At 37.3% G+C, this 23,077-nt stretch overlaps 1 protein-coding gene across 1 annotated transcript in view; it reads right to left on the minus strand.

Annotated features, from left to right (window-relative positions):
- Positions 1-23,077, minus strand: part of CCDC50 (coiled-coil domain containing 50) — a 65,929-nt gene that overhangs the window by 37,112 nt on the left and 5,740 nt on the right. The window contains exons 2-3 of the mRNA XM_022569547.3: positions 2,843-2,905; positions 1,874-2,000 (exon numbers count right to left, since the gene is read on the minus strand). Coding sequence (XP_022425255.1) covers positions 1,874-2,000; positions 2,843-2,905 — 190 coding nt within the window. The remainder of the gene's footprint in view (positions 1-1,873; positions 2,001-2,842; positions 2,906-23,077) is intronic.

The raw sequence follows: 23,077 nt of genomic DNA on the forward strand, positions 1-23,077 counted from the left end.
AAGATGCTGGAACAAAATTACAATTGTGGTTTATATATGCAGTTCGTTTGCTACACAAATATTTCCTCTTATTCTCCCCCTGCCAGTTGAACTTAAAGTACTCAGTTAATCTAGTCTTGGTTGTATATTCCATGTTTAATGGCAGTCTTTTATAACTGAAAAGTGTTGGGTGTTGGGGGCAATATCCTAACTTCTCTGGAGGAATCGAAATCCATACATTCTATTCTAACAAAACTGAGGGGATGAAGACTATTCTCATTTGTATAAAGAACTGGTCACTTTCAACATGTTGGGAAATAGATGTAGGTGAAAGTAGATGTGTGCACACATGGGGGTATGTATGTATGTGTATAACACACATACAGGACAGAAAGGGAGGAAGGGAATACAAGATAGAGAACACAGGCCAGAAGCAGAAATGGCAAGCTTTTTTAGAATCAGTAGAAAAATCACTGGACAAGATGCCTGGAGACCTGATTTCCAGTCCTGCCACTGTTAACCAGTGAATCATGCACTCTTATGTCGTCTTATCAGCTATAAAAGTTTTTGGACTTAATGACTTCATATTACAGGTCTAACATTCAAGGATTCTGAACCATTCAAACCACAGAATTGAAAATAAAAATATACTCATTTTTTATTTCCATACCCTCTTTTCACTTACTTTTTTTTTAAACTTACCAAAAAGTGTTTATTAATCTAGTTTTAAGAATATGGAATGTTTCACAAATTTGAGTGTTGCTTTGGCAAACGCTCAGAGTTTATTTCCCCTGAGTCCCTTAAAGGCAATGGCTATGTTTTATTCATATCTGTGCTCTCTGGTGCCTTTCATGGTGGCAGAGTTATTAGCAAGAGTCAGTAAGAATGTTTATGTACAAAATAAGGAAGCTGAATAAAATCACGAATAAAGTCCTCTCTGAAAATAATAAAATAGAAAAACCCTTCCTCAAAGGCAGCAAAAATAATAGGCTATCCTGTTTATTTAAACATGACAACGAAAGTAAATAGAAGGGTCCCTTCACTTCCTCCTTTACCCCTTCCTCCTCAAAACAATTTTGTGGTTAAATCCACCATTAGAGATTTAGGTATAGGAGCCTCTCTCAAAGAAGAAAGGTACTCTGTGAGCCTTTAAAACATGAAAAAGAATAAAAAGTCATTGTGCTGGAAGAAACCTTAGACATGATCTCTCCATTTAGGAGGAGACAGAGAAATAACTTTGGTCAGACACTGAAGTTATGAAGAGAACTACGGGTACGATTCAGAGCTTTCCAAAAGATTCTGCCTCTACTTAAAAAGCAAGGGGTTTGGGACTTCCCTGCGGTCCAGTGGTTAGGACGTGGTGCTTTTACTGCTGGGGCACAGGTTTGATCCCTGGTCAGGGAACTAAGACCCTGCAAGCTGTGCGGCGCAGCCACACAAAAAGAAAAGCCAGGGGTTCGAGGAAAATAGGAGTAGCAAACACTGCTAGGAAACAATAAAGGAACCCAAAAGACCTCATAAAGTTCTTTGACATCCAGTATTTCGCTGGATTCCCCCCAAAAGCCCAGGAGGCAGAGGGGACAGAGATCATTTGCCCACTGTACAGGTAAGGAAAACTGAGTCAGAGAGGTGGACCAAATGACTCAAAGTCATCAGTGAAGAGTGTTGGGTCCACACTAGAAACCACATGTCCCAAAACCTAGTAAAGTATTCCAACAACAAAGACAATTTTTTTAATTCAAAGAAAACTATGGGATAGTCACTGTAGGATTTGTAATCTAATAGTGAAAGGAATCAGAGGAACAGATGGAGAGTCCTCTTCCCTGCCCTGGTTGCTGACTCCACAGAGAAAACCAGTCCGGGCATGATGCCCTCCCAGTCCCCAAGTCCTCACAGGTCTTTGTAGCGCTTCTGCAGCTGAGCCTGAGCTTTCAGGTCTTCCTCTTGAAGCTGCTTAGCCACCTGGAGATCATGCTGGACCAAACGGTTCCGCTGAACATTCGATGCCAAATGATGCTCAACTGGATAGTAAAATTGGAGAGAGGAATTATAATGCTTTGGCTTATTAATGATAAACCTGAGAATAAACTTAAGAAGAGCCTTTCCATTAAAAAGGGCTTCACATCCATCATTTCATCTTATGCTCTAAATAACACTATATAATACGCAGCACAGGAGTTATTATTTTCATCTTTGCATTGCAGAAAAAGAGAATCAGACAGGTTAAAGTAATTTGTATTGGGCACAAGATAAAACAGTGGCAGTGCCAGGACTTCTACTCAAATAATCTAAAACCAGGGCCAGTGCTCTTTCTGCTCTACAAGTTGCCACCTTATTTATAAAATACTATTTCAATACTGACACACGAATTAATGATTCACAAATTACAAATTCATACTTACGTACTTCTGTATAACACATATAACTTAGATTTACTATTCATGAGTACATACATAAAAAATTCAGAAAAATCTACAAGCTAGACACTGCCCTCGCCTGGGAAAAGATGTTCAGGCCTCCTATTCTAGGGGAAGGAACCCATCCCTCTGCCAGCCTTCTACACACCCCCGATGCATGTATAACCACTATCTCCCTCCTATAGCACTAAGGCAAAGGAAATGGTTCAAGTCCCTCTTTTCCTCTGATACATCCAACAGTCTTCTCATCCCTAGCAGCTATCTGACTTCAAAACACCCAGAACTTCATTCTTCACTGAGGTGTCATTTGCCTAGACAGATCCCTCAGGATGGATGGGTGATATAACCCGATGACTCTGTTTTCTCCCTGCCTCACTCTGAGAAATCTGCCTCAAGCTACCACTAAAAAAGAAAACTGAAGGAGCACGCAGAGGGCTATTACTCACTCTCTTGTTCCTGCAGGCTGTGGGCCAGGGTGTGGTCCTCCAGGACAGCAAAATCTCGGCACACTGCAGAGGATGAGGGAGAAGGGCAGACAGAAAGGCTCATTAGTACTACTTTAACATAAAAAGAAAAAGATCTTGTTCAGGACTTCAAAGACTCCAACCTAATATTTTAGGATGATCAACTTTATAACTCGCAATGCACAAAACAGTGACTAGTTAGTATAAAGTCTTCATTCACAAAAATCCACATAGTACCTGCTCAGGGCCAAGAACAAGGTGTCACAAAATAATGGTTAGGTCCCTGGCCTATGGAAATTAATCACAGAATCAGAAGGCAGAGGCCCAGAAATTCTAACCCACTTCTATAAAGGACTGCTGTAATAATAAGAGACAAGAATGTTTCACACATTGCAGCTGAGAAAAATCTGAGTTTTTGCATGGTCAGAGGAGTTAAGCCATCTGGGATTCAGAGGATCCTTTCCCAGAGACTTATGTGTATCCTGGTGCTCTAAAGGAAAAACACACCTTTATTAGTCCCTTAGGCAGGAGCGGATCTCTACTTTAAGTGTAGTCACATTCTTCAATGGGTTCACACCCTCAGACACAAGTTAGAACTGGTTCTCTAGGTCTCTATAAATATAGAGCTGCCTAAAGAGAGCCTGCAAACCAAAAGACAGTGGGAACCTTGGAGGGTACCAGGCATCTGCCCCTAACTTTGCCTCCATCTGGAGAGCCAGGCAAGAGCATTTCCTGAACTACTTTCTTAGACACAAATAGGAAGAGATGGTCTTAAAGGTCCATTCCACTCCAAACTGTAATTTAAACTTCTGCTTCTTAAAACAAACATACATATGAAGGACTCTTATCATGAAAAATGCTGTTTTGTTTGTTTTAAGGACGTGTAGTTTAGGTGATATATCCTTACTCTATTCCAAACATGTACGTCACATTAAAGAGGAAAGTTCCCAAAGCCTCAGACTATTGCAATGTGTAGGACTCATGAAACTGTCCTCTAGGGCTTACCAGAGTTTACAGATTTCTTTCTGCAGCTCTGACTTTGTCTGTGAAGACATTTAATTAAAACAGAATGAAAAAACATTCCTTTGCCATTCTTAGCACTTATGTATGTTCACATACACATTCACACAGCCCTGTCCCTCGCTGAGAGATAATGCAACAAAAAAGCAGGCAGGGCTTGGAGACGTCAAGATTACTCTGAAAAGGTTTTATGATGGAAAAATCATTTCTGCCCCAAAATCATATTAAACCGAATATGAGCTACTTAGCCCTGGCTCAAATGCAACTACAAAACCGGCAATTTCAATAGAAAGTCCTGTTCTTTTACATCCAATATATTCTCAGCAAATTCTAACAACTTGAGGCCCAGGTCAAAGTTCCCCAATATTTCACAGAATGAAAGTGCTTTCAAGAAGAGCTAGTTAAACCTCTTATTTAACAGGTGAGGAAAATAAGGGCCAGAAGAAAGAAAGGGCTTATGAAGGCTGTAGACATAGTTTGCCGGTGGCCGGGCTGGGAGTCAGTTTCTCAGCAAGCAAGAGCTCTTCCTGCTCATGGCAACCAGCCCTCCTGGACTCTGGTAAACCACAGTCGGAACAGACTGAAAGAAGATATTCTATACTGACCAACATGCATTCTCTAAAACACTTAGCTGATTGACATTAATTAATTAAATGTCTAAGACACGTATGGATTTAGTTCACAGAGAACAAATATTCAGAATGAATATTTTAAAAAGTGTGAAAGCCACTTCAATTTATGTTATTAGAGCAGAAAGGTATGCCAAAACGATATATTTTATATGCTTTTAATATTATGCTGAATAAAATAAAAATTATAAAATTACTACAGTTTTCCATGTGAATAACTGCAATATTTTCATGTTTTTTATTTCAGTCAGCATGACATTAAAAATATAATGTTTATGGATACATATACCTGTAGTAAAAATATATGGTCTAATATCTGGCACTGACATAGTGACCCCTAGAGACACAAGCAAAGGGGCAGGTGTGCCTTGACTATATATATGCTGTTCCACTGCTTTACAAACAAACTAGAGAAGACTGAAGGAAGTGAGGCAAAATATTAACATCTATTAAATTTAGGTGATAGGTTCCTGGGTTTCTATATTTTCTGTGCTTTTTGTAATGTTTTACATATACTGCACTTAAATTCTACAGCTAAATATAAAAACTTTTAAAATTCACATCTTTATTTCATCAGCAGCACATATAAACCATAAACATGATGACGCATTTGACATATCATAATACACCAAGGAATTTATGAATTTATGATTGCCTTAATAATGACTCTTAATTATTTCTTAATATGTAAAAAGCAAGGCTGAAGTATATTTAATTATTGTGATTTGACCCTGAATCTTATTACAGTAGAGGCTGAATTGGTACCCACAAAATATGGGTAAGGCCTGCACTAGAAAAGAACCTAGAAGATCTTCCATGACTACAAAGATGTACACACACTCATACATGCACAGGGTTGTATTGTCAATACACAGATTTAGCCCTTCAAAGTTTACTAAAAACTTCCAAATATATCATCTCATTTATGCGGAAATATTACTTACTTAATCCATAATTTCCTATGCATCCACTCTAGTTGCTTTCAAAGTCAGCCCCTGTATTCTTTGCAATGCTAATCTAATGCAAGCTGGGAAAGTCACACACCCAGCCACCTTGCAAATCAGTAACCAGTTTGGGAATTACAGAAAACAATTCTCAGCCAGGACAAGTTCAAAGCCAGGAGCTTTGCTCCTGCTCTAATCCACTCTACTTTGAAGCAAAGGGCTATAAACAGTACTGATAATAAACAGCATAAACTCATCTCACTACGTTTCCAGGCAGGCACATTTAAGACGAACTACTGGACCCTGAGCTTTTATCCTGCCACTTCTCAAACTTTTTCCCTCCTATGTTTGCTTTCATTCACCCTAATCTCAGGTTATCTTCTTGCCATTAAGCCAACCCCATCATTCTCCATTCCCATCCAGCCCTGCAATCACTACACCTTCCACACAGTTAGTGCTGGATGTAGCATAAATTTAGTAGGACTTCAGGAGATGCTCATTAATAGAAAAAATGAAGAAATACTGGTCAATAAAGTCAAAGAACAGAGTTCCATAGACAGGAGGAAAACAATGTTATGAATAGAATTAAGCTCTGTCGTTATTGACAGCATCACAGAGACTTGTAAAATTTTTCAGACATTCAAATAAAAACTAGAAACCTCTCCCTTTCCCATGAAAAGAACAGAGCTTTAGTGATTTTTAAAATCCAGATATGTACATATATACAGTGGATTAGTTTATATTAAGGCAAGCAAGTCTCAGGAATGGGAAGTAGGATTTATATGTCTCCCACCTATTTTCCTTGAAGAGAAAGATGATTCTCATTCATCTGTGGATCCCTCTAAATAAACAAATAGCATAGTACGCACCTAGTAAACACAGTTATTCAACAAACATTTGCTGAATTCTATTATTAGGAGGAATAAGGCATTTACAAGCCATCAGGAAGGTGGAGTTGACAGAAAGGTAAATAAGCATAATATAAAATGTAATAAAGTTTATAAAGACCTATAGAAAATTCCTTGAAGGCATAAAAGTGGAGCAGTTGTGCTTGTTATGAACTGGGGGTAGGTGTAAGGAGTGGGGGTGACTTGGCAGAGCTGTATCAGGAAACCTTAAAGTAGTTAACATACAAAACCGACCTCAAAAGAAGGTTAAAACTCCTAGGGCAGAAGTGGTAAGCGTTCTTAGCAGAGGGACGAACTAACTCTATACAAACTAGAAGATGAGTGAAGAAGTCATTCCTGTTGTGTCATTTTTTTACCCACATCCCCAAACTTTCTGAAAATAAATGGCTATGAAAACTGAGCAAGCTTCCTCCCACATAAAAATGCCTGGGTTGGGCTTCCCTGGTGGCGCAGTGGTTGAGAGTCCGCCTGCTGATGCAGGGGACACGGGTGCGTGCCCCGGTCCGGGAAGATCCCACATGCCGCGGAGCGGCTGGGTCCGTGAGCCATGGCCGCTGAGCCTGCGCGTCCGTGAGCCTGTGCTCCGCAACGGGAGAGGCCACAGCAGTGAGAGGCCCGCGTACAGCAAAAAAAAAAAAAAAAAAAAAAAAGTGCCTGGATTACTAATACATTCACTAGAAACTATTTCTTTCAGCTGTGTCTGTATTGCCTTTTATGTTCTGGTATAATTTTGTGAATTATTCTGTTTTAGTGTAAATGCTATTAGTAGCAGATGGAATACATACTCACTGCTTTGAGAGCTGGGTTTATGCTTACTTTCCTTTGTTCTGTTCACATGGAAACATCCTCTATGAATGAGGAAGATGTTCCAGACACAGATTTTGTCTTGAAAAGTTTGGTAATGACAGGCAACTGCAACTGACATTGATATAACACTCTGTAGGTTACAATGCACTTTCACACTTATTCCTCCTAACTGTCTGAGGGTCTGAAGGTTTTTATCAATATCCTCATTTTATTTATGAGGAAACTAGGCTCAGAGAAATAAACTGGCTTGACCAAGATAACCCAACAAATGAGCAAATGAACTGCAAACCAACCTGAGCTCTTCTGGCCTCCAATATTTCTGCTCAAAGAACTCCTAGAAGAAATGGGCCTATGTTTAAGTATGTCAGAAAAGAGTGATATTATTAAATACTAAATAAGACAAATATGCATTAGTTTCTTTGAAATTGAGGATGAAATAAAATTTAGGTAAGGGTGGTACATGTGTTCAGAAGGTGGGTTCCAGGTCCTAAAACAGAGCAATAACAATTGACATAGTTTACTTTGTCTCACTATCTCCCAAGAAGAAGTCTCTAGCTATCACGGTTGGCCTGTGTTCACTTCTGAAAAGCAAGGACAAAAAAATTTTGCACAGTATTTCATAGATGACCTGTAAGAAAAACCCTAGGTAGTAACTGCAGTGGGAAATTCCAAGGAAAATCTCCCTTTGGGATCTAACCACTTTCCCCCATCTCCATCCAAAATCAATGGCTTTTCTTCCCTTTGGTAAGAGAGCATTAATGAATTCTGACTAATGTGTCTCAGAGTTGTTAAAGACAATTTTAACTAAGAAATGATAACATAGGTAAAACCCCTAAGCCTTTGTCTGCTGCCCTACAAGAGAAATGTCTCGCTAACCTATTAAAGAAGTCTCTTCCCTTTATTAAAAGCTTTAATAAAACTGCCTCAGTAGAAGAGAAATGGGATGCAGGTAAACTGTGAATAGACCTCATCCTAATGCCAAATCTTCCACCTCCTCAGCCCCAGCAAAGTTTATATATAGGGACTAAGATAACATCAACATCACCACCACTAACACCAACACCAAAACCAGTCTCCAACCCCATCACCACCACCATCAGTGGGAGCTTCTTAGAGATGCTCAGCTATGGAATGGAGACACTCTCCTAACCACCTGCCCCAATTATGAGCCCCAAAACAACAAACACAGCTTTGAGCCCCTGGTCACTCTGACAACTGAAATTTCCCACTTTCAGGCAGAAAGCTGAAAACAATTAGAATAATACCCAAGTGATGTTTGAGCAATTAATTTATTAGGGATAAAGGGTAACTGAAAGGTAACCTTTGATCCTTCTCTGACTTTTAGTGTCTATAATTTCCATCTTGTTGAAATGAACAAAACTGAAGTACAGTATAACAGAGGAAATAGAGTGGCACCTAATTTTGGCTGATGCTAAAGAGGTAAACAACACAGGTGTTCCATACTCATTTACTTTGTTCCTAGTTAAAGTAGCCAATGGGTGGGCTACATTTCTGATCAAGTCTCCAAATGCCCTGTTCTTTCCCATATACATACTATGGTTACTCCATCTGCCTGGGAGATAGAAGAGCCTTCTGAGCAGAGATCTATAAAATAATTAAGTCAGATCCACCTTCCTGTACTTATTGTCCTTAGTATAATTATCCCCCCTTACTAAACTACCCACAAAGTACACACAGATTTCTGCAATTCCTTTATGAAAGACAAAGACTTTCATTCCACATATTGTACAAATGATTGGGGCATCGAGTATCATTAACCACTGTTTCAATTGTTTGGGGATTTTTATGGTTATTGGTTTTGGTTTATGTTTTTCTTGGGTGGTTGGTGTGGGTGTGAAACACAGAGAATGGGGGAGTCTTGCAAGTCTGAGGGAAGTTTAGTCACCATTACACAGATGATGGGCTTAAGAACCCTTTTCTATCTGCCAGTGGTTCCTCTCTACTCTCAAAAACTTCATAATCAACCTTCAGAAACCTCATTCAAATGTTACTTCTCTATTAATCCAATCCTATAGGACACAGAACCAAAACCATCACAACTGATACTCTCACACACCCAGCAGATTTACTTATGCTTTTTTTTCCCCCCAGTGATTTCATAATATGTAGTAAATATAACACTGGAGAACTAATCATATAAATACATGTACTCATTTGTTTCCCCATTATACATTCAAGATCCTGAAAGGTAGGAAAAATCTTATGGATCATTTTCTCTCCAATATTTATCTCAATGCCTGGGATGATGATTTTCAAATAAATCCTTGTGGAAAGGAGGGCTCCTGAGAAAAATGATGACTAGTATAAATGATGCACCATGAAATCTTGCATTTCCACATTCTCTAGCTTACCTAAACAAAGCTAAGAAGCTGCACATCTACCCACAATGCCTTAAATGACAGCAAAGTGTTTCTGTTCCCAACACCCCAAATTTCAGATGTATTATAATGGAAAGGATAATTACCTGATAGACTCCTAGAACACCTAGAAAAGTTGTACACTCAGGCAGGTGGTCAATTCTTGGTTCCTTTAGATGACAATTAAGTACATCACTCAAAATGGCTCTGAAAGTTAGAATAACATGCCAAGGATCACATAGTTAAATATGAGGCATTTCCAAGATTAGACCCCAGGGCTATGAAAAATGTCTGTATACATGAGGACATGTTTATTAAGCTAAACAGCCTGAAAGGGTACATAGGATGTATGTGGTATTTTAAAGCAGAATGCACTGTGTGCTAAGGTGCTGGCATGAATTTTCAGAATCTGGAGCTAGTCCCCTGAGCTATTTGTTTGAGAAAACTGTCTCATGTCCTCAGAAGTCCTCTATAGTTGCAGGCTGCCAAATAGTCCCGAAAATTAGAAAATGTTAATAAATTAAGTGTAAGGTGAATGAAAAACGTCAAGGATGACAGAACCAAAAAAAAAAAGTAGGAGGAGAGAAAAGTCCTGAGAAATCTAGTAACAGAAAGACATTTTCAGGGTTAATTATCCTTCCATCAACATTACAAAATGATAGAAAGCTCCCCTTTTCATAAAAAGCTCCACAAAGACCAGAACAGTATAACCCAGGATTTTCTGCAAAGTTCTACCAAATACCTGATCTTCTAAAGTCACCACCTTGGTTAGAAGTCTAAAATGTCTTAGAGCATCAAGAGGCTTTAATCCAAAATACCTCTGAAAATAATAAAGGCCCTGGATGACAGGTTGGGTTCCCAAGTTTCCTCAAATATTTCTAAATTTCAGTCACTGTTCATAAAAAGGTGCTGATTCATCACTTTCTTAAAATTATAGAAATTGACTATCAGAAAGGGTCTGAGTAGTTGTTAAGTCCAGCTTTATCCTGTCCAAATAATCATCTGGACTCCTCATAAATATATAACCACAGGAAGCCCACTTCCTTTCAACACAGTTCCCTTTCGGGTAACTATAAAATGGTCTGTGGAAGGACAAAACCTGCCAATCTAGAGATATCATCCCTGGTCCTAGTTCCAGCCTCAGAGTGCACTCACATTCCCTACAGTGTATGTGGGTGTTTTGTACAAACCACTGGCACTCTTCAGTCTGTTGTTTTATACACACGATAGATGACCATCCACATGGCATATTATATGGGCTATATGCACAGGTGAAGTCCTGAAGGTACTCGCCATGATATGGGCAGAGCCCAGGGCTGATTTCTGAGCCTTTCTATAGTGTACACTGACTATAGCTGAAATATTTGATTTTTCAAGTTAAATTTTATTTAGAAAATACTAGAAAAGATAAACATCAAAATCTTAACATTGATCAGGTACTGTGGGACTATAATGTAGCTTATTTTCCTTCTAAAACATTTCTATATTTTCCAATTTATCTACCATGAAATGGAATCTTATTATTTATAATCCCTTGCATAACATTTTATAATTAAAAAAATGCATGTTTTTAATCTAATTTAAGCATCTAAACAGTGAAGCAGCAAATATTTACTACAGAAAAAAATAAGCTGCAGTAGCAATGTTATGGATTCAATTTAATTATACTGTTTCCTTAAGGTTAGAGAATAAGTTTTGTTTTTTTTTTAAGGAAAAATGTATGCTAACAAAAACAAAGTCTACGTAAGACCCCAAATTTGCATCTGATCTTCCTGAGAACCAAAGCAATCAGGGAAATATGAAAAGCTGTTCAGTTCTCATTATTGTAAAGGAGAAATAACACCAGTTCCTGACTGGAGAGAAATGTTTAACTAGTACCAAACACAAAAGCAAGTTCAGCCACCATGTTGGAACTTAAGTAGAAAACACTGAGTTATATAATGTACTACTCAATAGTTCAAGCATGAGTTTTAAACACGTGTCTACATACACACAAACATATGCACACACCTTCAACAAAAGAACAAGACTGAGCTCAGTAAGGAGACATTTTAAAAAGCAAAACAACTGATTTAATCCCAACATTTAACTCTGATGCAATTTATCAAAATAGGTTCCTGAGCTTTTGTTTTCCCCTAATCCCCCCAATTCAAAGTTAAATGAAAGCCCCAGTAACCCAAACCACTTGTTTGGCAAGGAGATATATTATAGCTAACCACAGACACACTAGATTGCAGGCAAGTGGGTTTTGAAAATGCTGAGATAATATAAGTCCTCAAATCAGAAGTACTACTTTAATATGACAGACCATCTGCATCATTATCAGAGACCACAGAGTAACTGGGTAACTTATTGGAAAAGTGAAAATGGCTGAGTCAGAAATTTCCATCAGACAGGGTAAAAGACTGAGGGTGAGAGGAATACTGAAAAAGGGAAGGAAGGTAGCAGGGTGGAAACAGCAGTTTTTACTCATCCTGGTAGAACTGCTGGATAGAGATAAGACTTTCCATTAGGAAATATCTGACTCATGTTTTCATAAATGATTAAAAATACCCACAAACACAAACCACCTCACAAGCTTCCTGGGCTACAGGCATCAACTTTATGGACTGGTGCTTTGAAGCCAAACCTTTTTGTGTTGGCAGTAACAGAAGAAAAAAGTTACCCAAGGAAAATTACAACTTTCCAAAACCCCAAGTGAGGTGCATTCACATGGTCCAATGTTGGATGGAACACATATTAGAAAAGACTGCCCTAAACTGAACCAAATCTGTATGTTCTATCCATCCATCATTATTCTATCCACTAGGGTCACAAAAATTTTTTTCACACTATATATGGTAGCCACTAGTCACACATAGCTATTCCTTTAAATTAACCAAAATTAAATTATAAAAATTCAGTTCCTCAGTCTCACTAAAAACATTTTCAGTGCTAAATAGCCTTATGAGGCTGGTGCTTACCATTATGGACAGTGAGGGATACAGAGTATTTCCACCTTCACAAAAGTTCTGTTGGACAACACTGCCCTAAACAATAATCACAGTATGACAGAAAGGGCAGTGTCAATTTAGACAACCGGACCACTCAGCAGCATTTAAAACCATTTTAATCATGTGTGTGTGTGAGAGAGAGAGAATGCATATTTATATTTTAACCAACAGATATAACTCGCTTTGCCAGTATGGACAACCAATATATTTTTAGCCTTGTAGTAGCTACTGATTTAACTTCAGAGTACATTTTTTCTCCTATGCTTCTTTTTTCTCAGCCTTAAGGTGATGGTAGTTTTGCTAACCTCAGCCAGTTGAAAAGAATAAGAGTTGTTGTACATCTATCAAGTAACCACTGTGCAGATACAGTCACAGAAACAAAGTGAACAAGCATCCTCTTGGAAAGGAAAGTGAGCTGTTAATTCAATATAGTTAAGGGAATTCGATTCTGTGAAGTACAACTACTACTGAATAACCTATCAGATCTCTAATACTTTACAGATCATTTACCAAAGAACTGTGGATTCTCATTAGCAAATTATGCATTTGTGAATTTCAATTGGCATGTAAAATTAAACTGATCATAATCAGAGGAGCCTTCTCCTAAAAGTACTGTCTTTGGTGCCTTCCTTAAAGAACAATTACATTTTACATGGGTGTTCCACTTCAGAACAATTCAGGAATATATGAATTTACACAGCAGCTAAATACGTAATTACTCTTACTATCATAAAAATGATTAAAAAGGAAGCACTCCTGGTTTAAAGTGATTCAGTTGATTTCTAAATAGATTTATAAAATTTCATAATTAAACATAGAAAGATGACTATCAAAATTACACTTAGGAAAAAATGAAACTCTTAAACAGTGTTAGAATTCTGTAGTACACTGCACAGAGCATTGGTAATGAGATACTCAGTGAATACTTACTGCATACAGAGGTACTACGGTATAACCAAGGGTACGCTTACCTAGATTCTAATCCTGGCTCTAACACTCACTAGATGAATAATCTTGAACAAATTAATATCACTTACATTTGCTCCCCTGTAATATGAGAGTAATAATAACAACTGTAAGTACTTAAGCACTGCAGGAAATTTTCTTCTTTAAAAAAAGTACTCACAAATTATTCTGATGGAGATAAACCTTCTATGTAGAAAACAACAGACCACTGATAACCACAGGGGTCCTCAAAAGGGTAAAAACCCTTAGACAAGCAGTAGCAGGCAATTTTTTTCAAAGCAATTTTCCACTATGAATATCCTGGTAGTAAAAATTTCTTTCTTTTATTTTCACCCCATGTATCCCTAGAGAAACTCCGACCTTCTGTCCCTCTATTTGAATGGCACTTTTCCTGGCACTTAAGCCCACAAATGGTTTGGCAGCCCTCAAATGGTTTGGTTTCTCTGTTTGCCTTAGCCGAGAAAGAAAAGCCACCCATCTCCTTAAACCTCGGTAGGATAAACCCAGTCATGCCCATTAAAACCCAAAAGATCACATCAAGCCAACTTAAGTACAAGTTTACACCAAGGGAAGAAAAACCATTTTGGTTTATTGGCTTCATATGACAAGTTTCCTTAAGTACTAGCTACTGCAAGTTCTATTTATCTTTGAACTTTCAACTTCTCTTCTGCAAGTAGATACTTTAGCTAGCACTTTCTTTCTTATTAGGATTAGTAAACTCATTTCGATTTCAAAAGATTGAGAGTACAGTAATACTCAAAATTAAAAAAAAAACAAACTTAAAATATTGCTCATGGGATAAGCAGGTATGGGAAAAATATTCTCTTACAATCTTGTTCCCATAAAACAAATTGCAACACTCACAGTTCCACTGTGGTAACCATTTGTCAGAACTCTACACTCATTTACCAGTAATCTTGGATAATGTAAATCTGAAAGTATGCACATAAAATAAATGGGCAAGTCTTGAGATTTCTGGAATTCTACTCTGATATGCTGCCGTATGCTCAATAATTGGTCATGTTTACTGACTAGATTGTGTTTTTCTAAAAGGTATCTTGAGACCATGGGTACATTCCTAAGATCAACTCAGTTTTTACACTTACTAGGGGAATGCCTCCCCAGAAGACCAGGAGATTTCTCTTACAAGCAGGCTTACATTAAATGCAGATTTTGTCTCCTAGAAATACTCTATACAGAAGAAGGTAATGACCCAACAGCAAACTGGAAAAAACAAGCCTGTGTTCCAAAGTACACCCAGAAACTTCCTAAGCAGGTAACAAGGAGTTGTGCATAGATTTTAAGAAGGGATTCTGTCAACCACTTTGGTTCTCCATGTAGTTCATCAGAGGGGATATTTTACTTTATTTCTTTTCTTTTTGAGAAGGAAACCTGTATTCACCTTAGTGGTATTTAAGTTAGATGTGAACTTTTGATGGTTCTCTATTACCAAAGAAGGTTGGACACTCAGTGCTGTGGGAAGAGAGAAGCAAAAACTGAAGTTTAGTAATAAACTCCAATAAGAAAGAAGCTGAGATTTCTTCAACTATACAAAAGTGAACAGAGTACATAAAATGGCATGATGGTTCTGATTTGGACTTTGCCTAATGTTTAAAGAGTATTTAAAGAGAAGAAAAAACAACTTTGGAGCTACACAGATCAGGATTCAAAATTGCTTTCTTATTGGCTAAAAGATCTTAGGCAAGTTATTTGATCTCTTTGAGCTTCAAGTTCCTCAGCTGCAAAATGAGGATAAATGTTGTGAGGACTAAATTAGGTAAGTGAAGGGCCTAAGAAAACATCTGTCACTCAGTAAAAGGAAGTTCAATAAACGGAACTTCCAATTATTACTGGCATCATCAGAGTTAATGAATTCTTATAATTATTTTCTATTAAGTACTTCTTTTAGTCAGGTCCCACTAAGTCCCTGATTAACACAGATATATCACTTCTGTAGTATAGAATCTATAATGGAATAAGCAATCACTACTTCCTCTTATGAATGTATGGAAATGTTTCCTGGCAAGGAATTACAATATAATCAACAGTTGACTACATTTCAATAGCTCTTTCTAACTTCATATGTTTTCCCATGAGGGAGAACATGTTTCCTATATGTATGCATTGTGGGCCTGGGTTAAAAGGAAATCAATGTGTCTAGAATGTTTAATAAGCTCCACCACTCCAAACTTTTTTCAGTTAAATGTCCAGGATTAGAAAGCAAAGTAGAATTCTATGTGAAAGTCATGTAATTATAGTTTACTAAAATAGAAGAATCATCAAAGTATCACCATTAAGAATGGTAGGATGGTAGACTGTTGAGAAGAAGCGCAGCCATCAAAATCTAAACAAAATATTAACATGTAAATTTAAAATACAGCATGCCTAAAACCAGATGAATTTTCCTAATTTCTGTTCCTTGAATACGCTAGTAAAAGCTTTCTGCCAAATCCACATGGCATTTTGGTATCTTACTATAAGAAATATAGATATCTCTTTCCCAATTTATAGAAATATAATGGCCTTATTGTAGCATATAACGAACAAACAGGTTGAGTAAAAACAGCCCAGTTCTTCATTCCAGATACCGGTCAGAATTTTAGTTCTGCCTCTGTGAGCAGCTCACCAAGTGACCTTTGACAAGTCACTTTCCAAATCAGAACTTCAGTGTCCTGACCTATAAGGAAACAGTCCAAATTATTTTTAAGAACTCCTCCCACTTAGATATAGGGTAGTATGAAATTTAGTTGATTCAGTATAAGTAATATATATTTGTCTCTTGGATACAAGCACATCATCTAAAATGTCATAACCACAGCCTATATAAAAGACTATCCATACAGGATGACTGTTATGCTAACTTTCTCCTGTACCAAATATTGCTTTCTTCATTGCTGTTGTTGGTTTTACCATTTCTACCATACAAAATGGCAAACATCCGCTTTTATCCATCATATTTTATGTATAGTAGCCTTAACCACCAATAAGTCTTAAAATAACCATTTTGTTCAATCTAGTGACTTATAAAAAGGTAGATTTATCCTGTCTCAACTAGCAGTTCTCACAGAGCCTTCAGTATCATGGTAAAATGAGACCATGTTATCATTCATTCACTGTCCAATGAACGCAATTGTGGACTGTACTATTTACTAAAAGGTTAACCTGGGGCCCGATGAACAGAGTACAGCCTGGGAAAGCGAACACCCTCAATATTCAGAAGTCTTCTTGAAGATCACCAAATTTAAGTTCAACTAGAATGTGTTCTAAATGCCTTGGATTTCTCTATGTATCGTTACTGAAACTGGCTTCAGTATGGTATATTTGGTTATCCTATAGTATATTTGGTTGTCATGTAATTCCCCTGAAGAGGAAGTGAAAGAAAATCAGGGGCAGCCTGCATCTGTGAACAGGAAGACAAGCTGTCCAAACACCTTTCTGCTCTAGAGGATTGATTCACTTGTCTCACTTGTTTTTTAAGAATTCAAAGTCATTTTGATGATTTTTAAAAACTGCTATAATATCTACTTAGAAGTATAAATTGGTTTTTGTAGCACTGCATGTTTTTAAAACAGTGTTAACTTCTAATACACCACATGAAGCTGAAAGAGACTACGCAGTATGCCCTAAATTAGAAAACCATCCTAAAATAAGTATGAATTAAACGTATCCACCCCCAAAACAAAAATTCCTGAGCTCTTTTGCTCACGCTTTCCCACCCTCTCTTGATCATAAACCATACCAGGTTTATAATCTGTACATTCATCTTTTTAGTTTCCAACTCAAAATATTCAGATTCTTCACAATCAGGAACTCTATAACTAAGAACTTAAAAAATACATGTTACATATGACCTGTTTAGTTAAAACTTTATAAGAACTTTGACCCCTTTACCTAAAAATAAATCTAAAGGAGAAAACAGTAAACATAAAAAGTCTGAATAGAATCCAATACCATCTAAGAAACTAATTGGATCCTTTAGTGACAGCAACAAAATGATACCATATCACAATCCTGGAAAATGTACACACTTGAACAGGGTCTTACTTAACTAAAATCAATCCATAAACAGGTAAGATCATTGCTTCCAAAGGAGCCTACTATGTGTTTTGGCCTTGAGTTAACCTTAACACCAATCAGTCCCCTACAGACATGTGAGAGATGGGGAAATTTCATGCAACAAAAAGTAAAAGTGATTGCTTCTAATCCTCTATTCCTATCCCAGTGAATTCATGCAAATGATCATAGCCCTTATTCTAGTGTCGTTAGTTCAGTTAGCTCAGGTCAGTCTGCCCACTGAACATAAGCTGTCAGATACTCTGACAAGTTTTCTGGAGTATCTCCTATGGGTAAGGATCCCCAAGTAGTACTGAGATGAGTCAGCTACCAGTCTTGTCTTGATGGAGAGCTTTCAGACCAATACAGAGGATGAGACATGTTGCTTAAGGAAGTAAGTTAAAAAGATACACAGGAAAGAAACAGGGTAGACTTAACTGAGAATCAGCATTTGAGCTGGGCCTGGGGAGGTAGTGAGAGGATAGAAATATGCTATATTTAGATAGTATAGAAGGAAATACCATGCAGAGGATTAGGGCTCAAATAACAATGGTCTGGAAAAAGGAAAAGTTGGAGTATTTTAGGGTAACTTGAACAGTAATATCACTGAGACTGAATGTATAACACTGCATTTTGCAAAATACTTTCATATCCATTTCTTCAATTAACTCTCATGGAAAGTCCATATATTAGACACAGTAAATATTATCTCCAATAAACAGATAAGGAAAGTGAAGCTTAGAGATACTGAGTGTTTTCTCTGAGTCCTTACATCAAATAAGTAGGAAAGATGAGATGTGAAACCAAGGCTTAACAAGTCTAGGTTCAAAGTACTTCCCCTTTCCAAAGAAGTCAGTCTGCTTAAGTTAAATTTTATACAAGCTTCCTTTCAATCTGGACAAATTATTTAATGTATCAGTAAACAAGAGCAAATACTGCAAAATAATTCTAGGAGGAGCTCAATTACTTAAAAGATACACAGCAGAAATGCACAGAGTAAAATGGTAGCCTCCTACTCTATTTAAGATGAAGAAAATGATACTTATATTACATACTGCCAAGTAAGTAGGAATCAGAAATGTGTGCATTTCTTACCTCCCTTCAATTACACAAATCTTTTCAACACCCATTCTCCACATTCAGAGGGAATAAATGGGGAGAACCAATAAACAGGAAACAAAAAGAAAACTAACTAATTAACAGTAGAATTTTAGGGGCTTCCCTGGTGGCGCAGTGGTTCAGAGTCTGCCTGCCGATGCAGGGGACGCAGGTTCGTGCCCTGGTCCGGGAAGATCCTACATGCCGTGGAGCGGCTGGGCCTATGGGCCATGGCCGCTGAGCCTGCGCATCCGGAGCCTGTGCTCCACAACGGGAGAGGCCACAACAGTGAGAGGCCCGCGTAAAAAAAAAGTAGAATTTTCGGAAACCCACATATGAAGAGCTAAATGAAAACTTAATTATTCCTACTACCTCCAATTGAGCAGATTTCACTTAGTAATCAATTATGAAATAGAAAACACATTAAGAACCTCAAGATAGTATATGGGAAACAGGTACCCTTCAGGTTTTAAGTGTCAACAAAAACTTTACATTTCATATCTAGAAAGGGTTTTTTAACAAGGACCTTGCTTACTCATCATATCCAGCTGCCTGTGGTATTTCAGCAATGTGTCTTGCAGTTGTGTGGTCACCAGCATACACCTATTCTGGTAAAATTATTAGAATCACCTTTTTTACTCACAAAATGTCTGGGTTTGGCCTATAAATTATTTGGCAGCACTGCCTTTAAGCCTCAGTGATTATCCTATTTTGGGGGAGCCTGAGTGCCACTGCAACCACGTTCCTGGAATTCAGGGATGTTAAAAGCACAGTAAACTGGAGTCTATCAATAATAGCTCCCCAGCCATTTTCTAAACCTTCAGCTTGTCCCTTCCAATATACACACATAGCCAAAATGATCTTTCAAACATTAGCTCTGTGGAGTTTTAATGGGGTAACTTACAAGGGGAAAAGAAAAGAAGAAATGCTTCATGGGTACACTAAAGCCCAATTTAAAATAATGAGGTCTGACCATGGAAAACTGGGAAAACAACAGAAGCAGACATGGCAAGTTAGAGTCCAGCAATCACTGACAGGATAAGGAACCGTTTGTAAGCAAAGCCAGAAAGTGATCTGTAAATGCAGACACTGAGAGTGCATAGTCCTTTCCAAAATAGCTGCTGGCAGATGTCAGGCCAATCTCAACGTGCAGATGACAGGATATGAATCTTAATCAAGTCCCTTGTTTCTCTTCCTCTACTTCTGGTTTCCCATCTAGACATTAAAAACGTTTTGAAAGTATTTGCCAACCCTGACATTCTGTATTTTGCTGAATTTCATAATATGAAAGACAAAGCTAATATTTTAAAGTATTTGGTGGGAAGTGCTACTCAAAAGTTAGTGAATTTAATACCTAAAGTGAATCATGGACTCCTCTATATAGTCAATAGGCAAAAAAATTTGTTGATGGGGAGGCAATGAAGAGGGAAAGATATCCTTGTAAGTCATTCGTGCTTTTACTATATGCAGTTAAAAGTCCTGGAGTAATGCTAATGGAAAGTGACTCAGTCTTTATGACTCATTAGAAAAATAAAAGCCAAAAAAGTCCAGTGGGGACTCCCCTGGTGTTTGGTCATTGAGAAGCTGTATCAGGACTAGAAATGCCCATCACACACTAGGCCTTCAAAGTTTAGTGGTAAATCAACCTAGGTACTTCTGATACAAGTTTCCAAGAAGACAAAGTGGCACTTCATTCATGCAAGTGTTCGTAACATGTTTTGAAGACAGCCAGTAACAAGTAACAAGCTAAGAATCATAAGCAAACTTTTTAGAAGTTGAACTTGTTTACTCATTCACTTCACTCATGAAAGCCCCACAGATCCTTACTCAGAGTTGGCATATGGATTATTCTCACTTTACATAAGATTTCTACCTTGATAATCAATTGTGAAGTCCCTAGAAATTTATATGGAGAGCACATTTTCTTCTTAAAAAAAAGTAAAATAAAAATCAGGATGTAAGCCTGTATTTTTAAAAGTCACTACAAAAATAAAACATGCTACACGAGTTCAGCCAATAATAGTCCCCAACAGGGCACCACTATAATTAAAGAAAAGTTTTGATAAATGTTCGTAGTGATAACTGAAATAGCAAAAAAGATTAAATAGGGAAGTTTTTTAAACGGTTTCACTGAAATGGTCCCAAAGAAATTATTGTTTTCTACAAAGTACCAGATAGTAAAGAATTTAAGCTTTGCTGATCATAGTCTCTGTTATAATGACACTCATCTCATCATTTGCAGCGTGAAGGCAGCCACAGACAATATGTAAACAAATGAGCAAAGTTATGTTCCAATAAAACTTTAGGCATTGAAATTTGAATTCCATATAATTTTTACCTGTCACAAAACATTCTTCTTCCTCTTTTTTTTAATCATTAAAAAATGTAAAGACTGTCTTCAGCTCACTTGTATAAAAACAAGCAGTGGCCCATAGGCCATAGTTTGCAAACCCCTATCTTAGAGGAACTAATTTCAATTACTAAAAGGAAAAAAAAAAAATGCTGCCCATTCTTTAACCCTGATAAAGAAATGAGTTGCCAATGCAAAAGCTTAAAAAAATCAGAGTAGGGTAGGATCAATCCCTGCATTAGGGTGGCCACAGTATTCTTAGTCATATGTTCCAAATGTCTATTCTAAGTCCAAGAATATAATCTAGATATAAAAAACTACAGATTCCTGGGACCATCTCCAAGAGATTCAGCTGATATCAAGTTGGGCAGGAATATGTTTATAGCAAAGCTCCCCACATCATCCTAATGTTGCACCAAGGTTTAAAGACCACCAACATTTTCAAAATATCTATCTGATAAAAGACTTGAATTCAGAATATGTAAAGAACCCTCAAAACTCAATAAAAAGAAAACAGTCTGATTTTTTTTTAAAGGCAAAGCTTAGAACACACACTCCTTCAACAAACGATATGAGAATAGGAAATAAGCACAAGAAAAGAGGCTCCAATCATTAGTCATTAGAGAAATGCAAATTAAAGCCACATAAGATGATATTACACTGTTAAAATTTAGATCACACAGCTACGAAACAACACCAGAATTTAAACCCTTAAAAAAATAGTTAAAAATTTAAAAAAATATATCTTGACAATGTAAAGTGCAGACAAGGATGCAGAGCAATTGGAGCTCACATACGTTGCTTGTGGGAATGCAAAACGGTACAGGCCACTTTGAAAAAGTTTGGCAGTTCCTTATAAAGCTAAACATACATTCACCATATGGCCCAGTAATACTACCCTAGGTGCTTACCCAAGGGAAATGAAAACATGTTCACCCCAAAAAAAACCTGTATACAAATGTTTACAGAGACTATTTATAACCACCAAAAGTGAAAACACCCCAATGTTCGTCAACCAGTGAATGGATAAGCAAATGGTGGTACAGCCGTACACTGGAACTCAGCAATAAAAAAGAACAAAATTACTGATGCACACATGATATCAGATGTATTATGGTAAGCGAAAGAAGCCAAACTCAAAAAGCAACTTATTGGATGATCCCATGTATATGACATTTTTGTAAAGGCAAAACTATAGGGAAAGCAAACACATCAGCAGTTGGTGGAGGCGGGGAAAAGGGTGGAGCAGTCTGGGGGTTATGTAACTGTTCTGTATCTTGATTGCTGTGGTGGGTACAAGACTATACATTTGTCAAAACTCAGAACTGCATACTAAGAAGGATGCGTTTTTACTGTACGTGAATTATACATCAATGAATTTGACTAAAAAGAAAAAAACACTGATATACAACAAGCAAGACTGGTTTTAGATTGGTTCTGGTTTATCAGAAAGTTTTCAATGCTTTTATGTCAGTGTATGGTTACCAACTATTATATGAAGACCTACGTATCTTAATGTGTGTGTGTTTATGTGTTTTAATGATAATAATGACCAAAAAGATATTTCTTTTGAGTGTGCATGTTTGTTGTGTCCTTTTAAATGTAGTATCTAGGAACTCTTTTGTACTGGTTTCTAAATTCAAACATCTGGGAATAAATAGTCTAAATAATCCCCAAGGTATATAAGACCAATGATCCTTTGTAGGTCTTATTTAGGATCTAGGGTATCCTAATTTTACAGGTTTGAAGCACAGGACACTTTTAAATAGGTCATCAGTTAAAAACATTAATCCAACAGCCCTTCCAGTGGCTACATCTGAAACTGCAAATGTAGCTGTGATAAGGTTTATTTTTTTCCCCTTATAGGTCAGGGTAGTTAATTTTAAAATACACTCCTGTACTTAGAAAACTGGGATTTCAAGCAGAGTTTACTTAAGTTTTATGGTATCACACTGCTTTTTGTTACTGAGGCAAAAATTCATTTATCTCAATCAAAACTCCTATGTTCCTGAAAAGAATTAGAGAAAAAAACATAGCCTATGGCTTTCTTTATTTCCCTAATATGTTTAAA

The sequence above is a fragment of the Delphinapterus leucas genome, chromosome 4 (genome assembly GCF_059928025.1).
Source record: "Delphinapterus leucas isolate spDelLeu-1000000601 "Yukka" chromosome 4, BTC_Dleu_Yukka2, whole genome shotgun sequence".
NCBI lineage: Eukaryota > Metazoa > Chordata > Mammalia > Artiodactyla > Monodontidae > Delphinapterus > Delphinapterus leucas.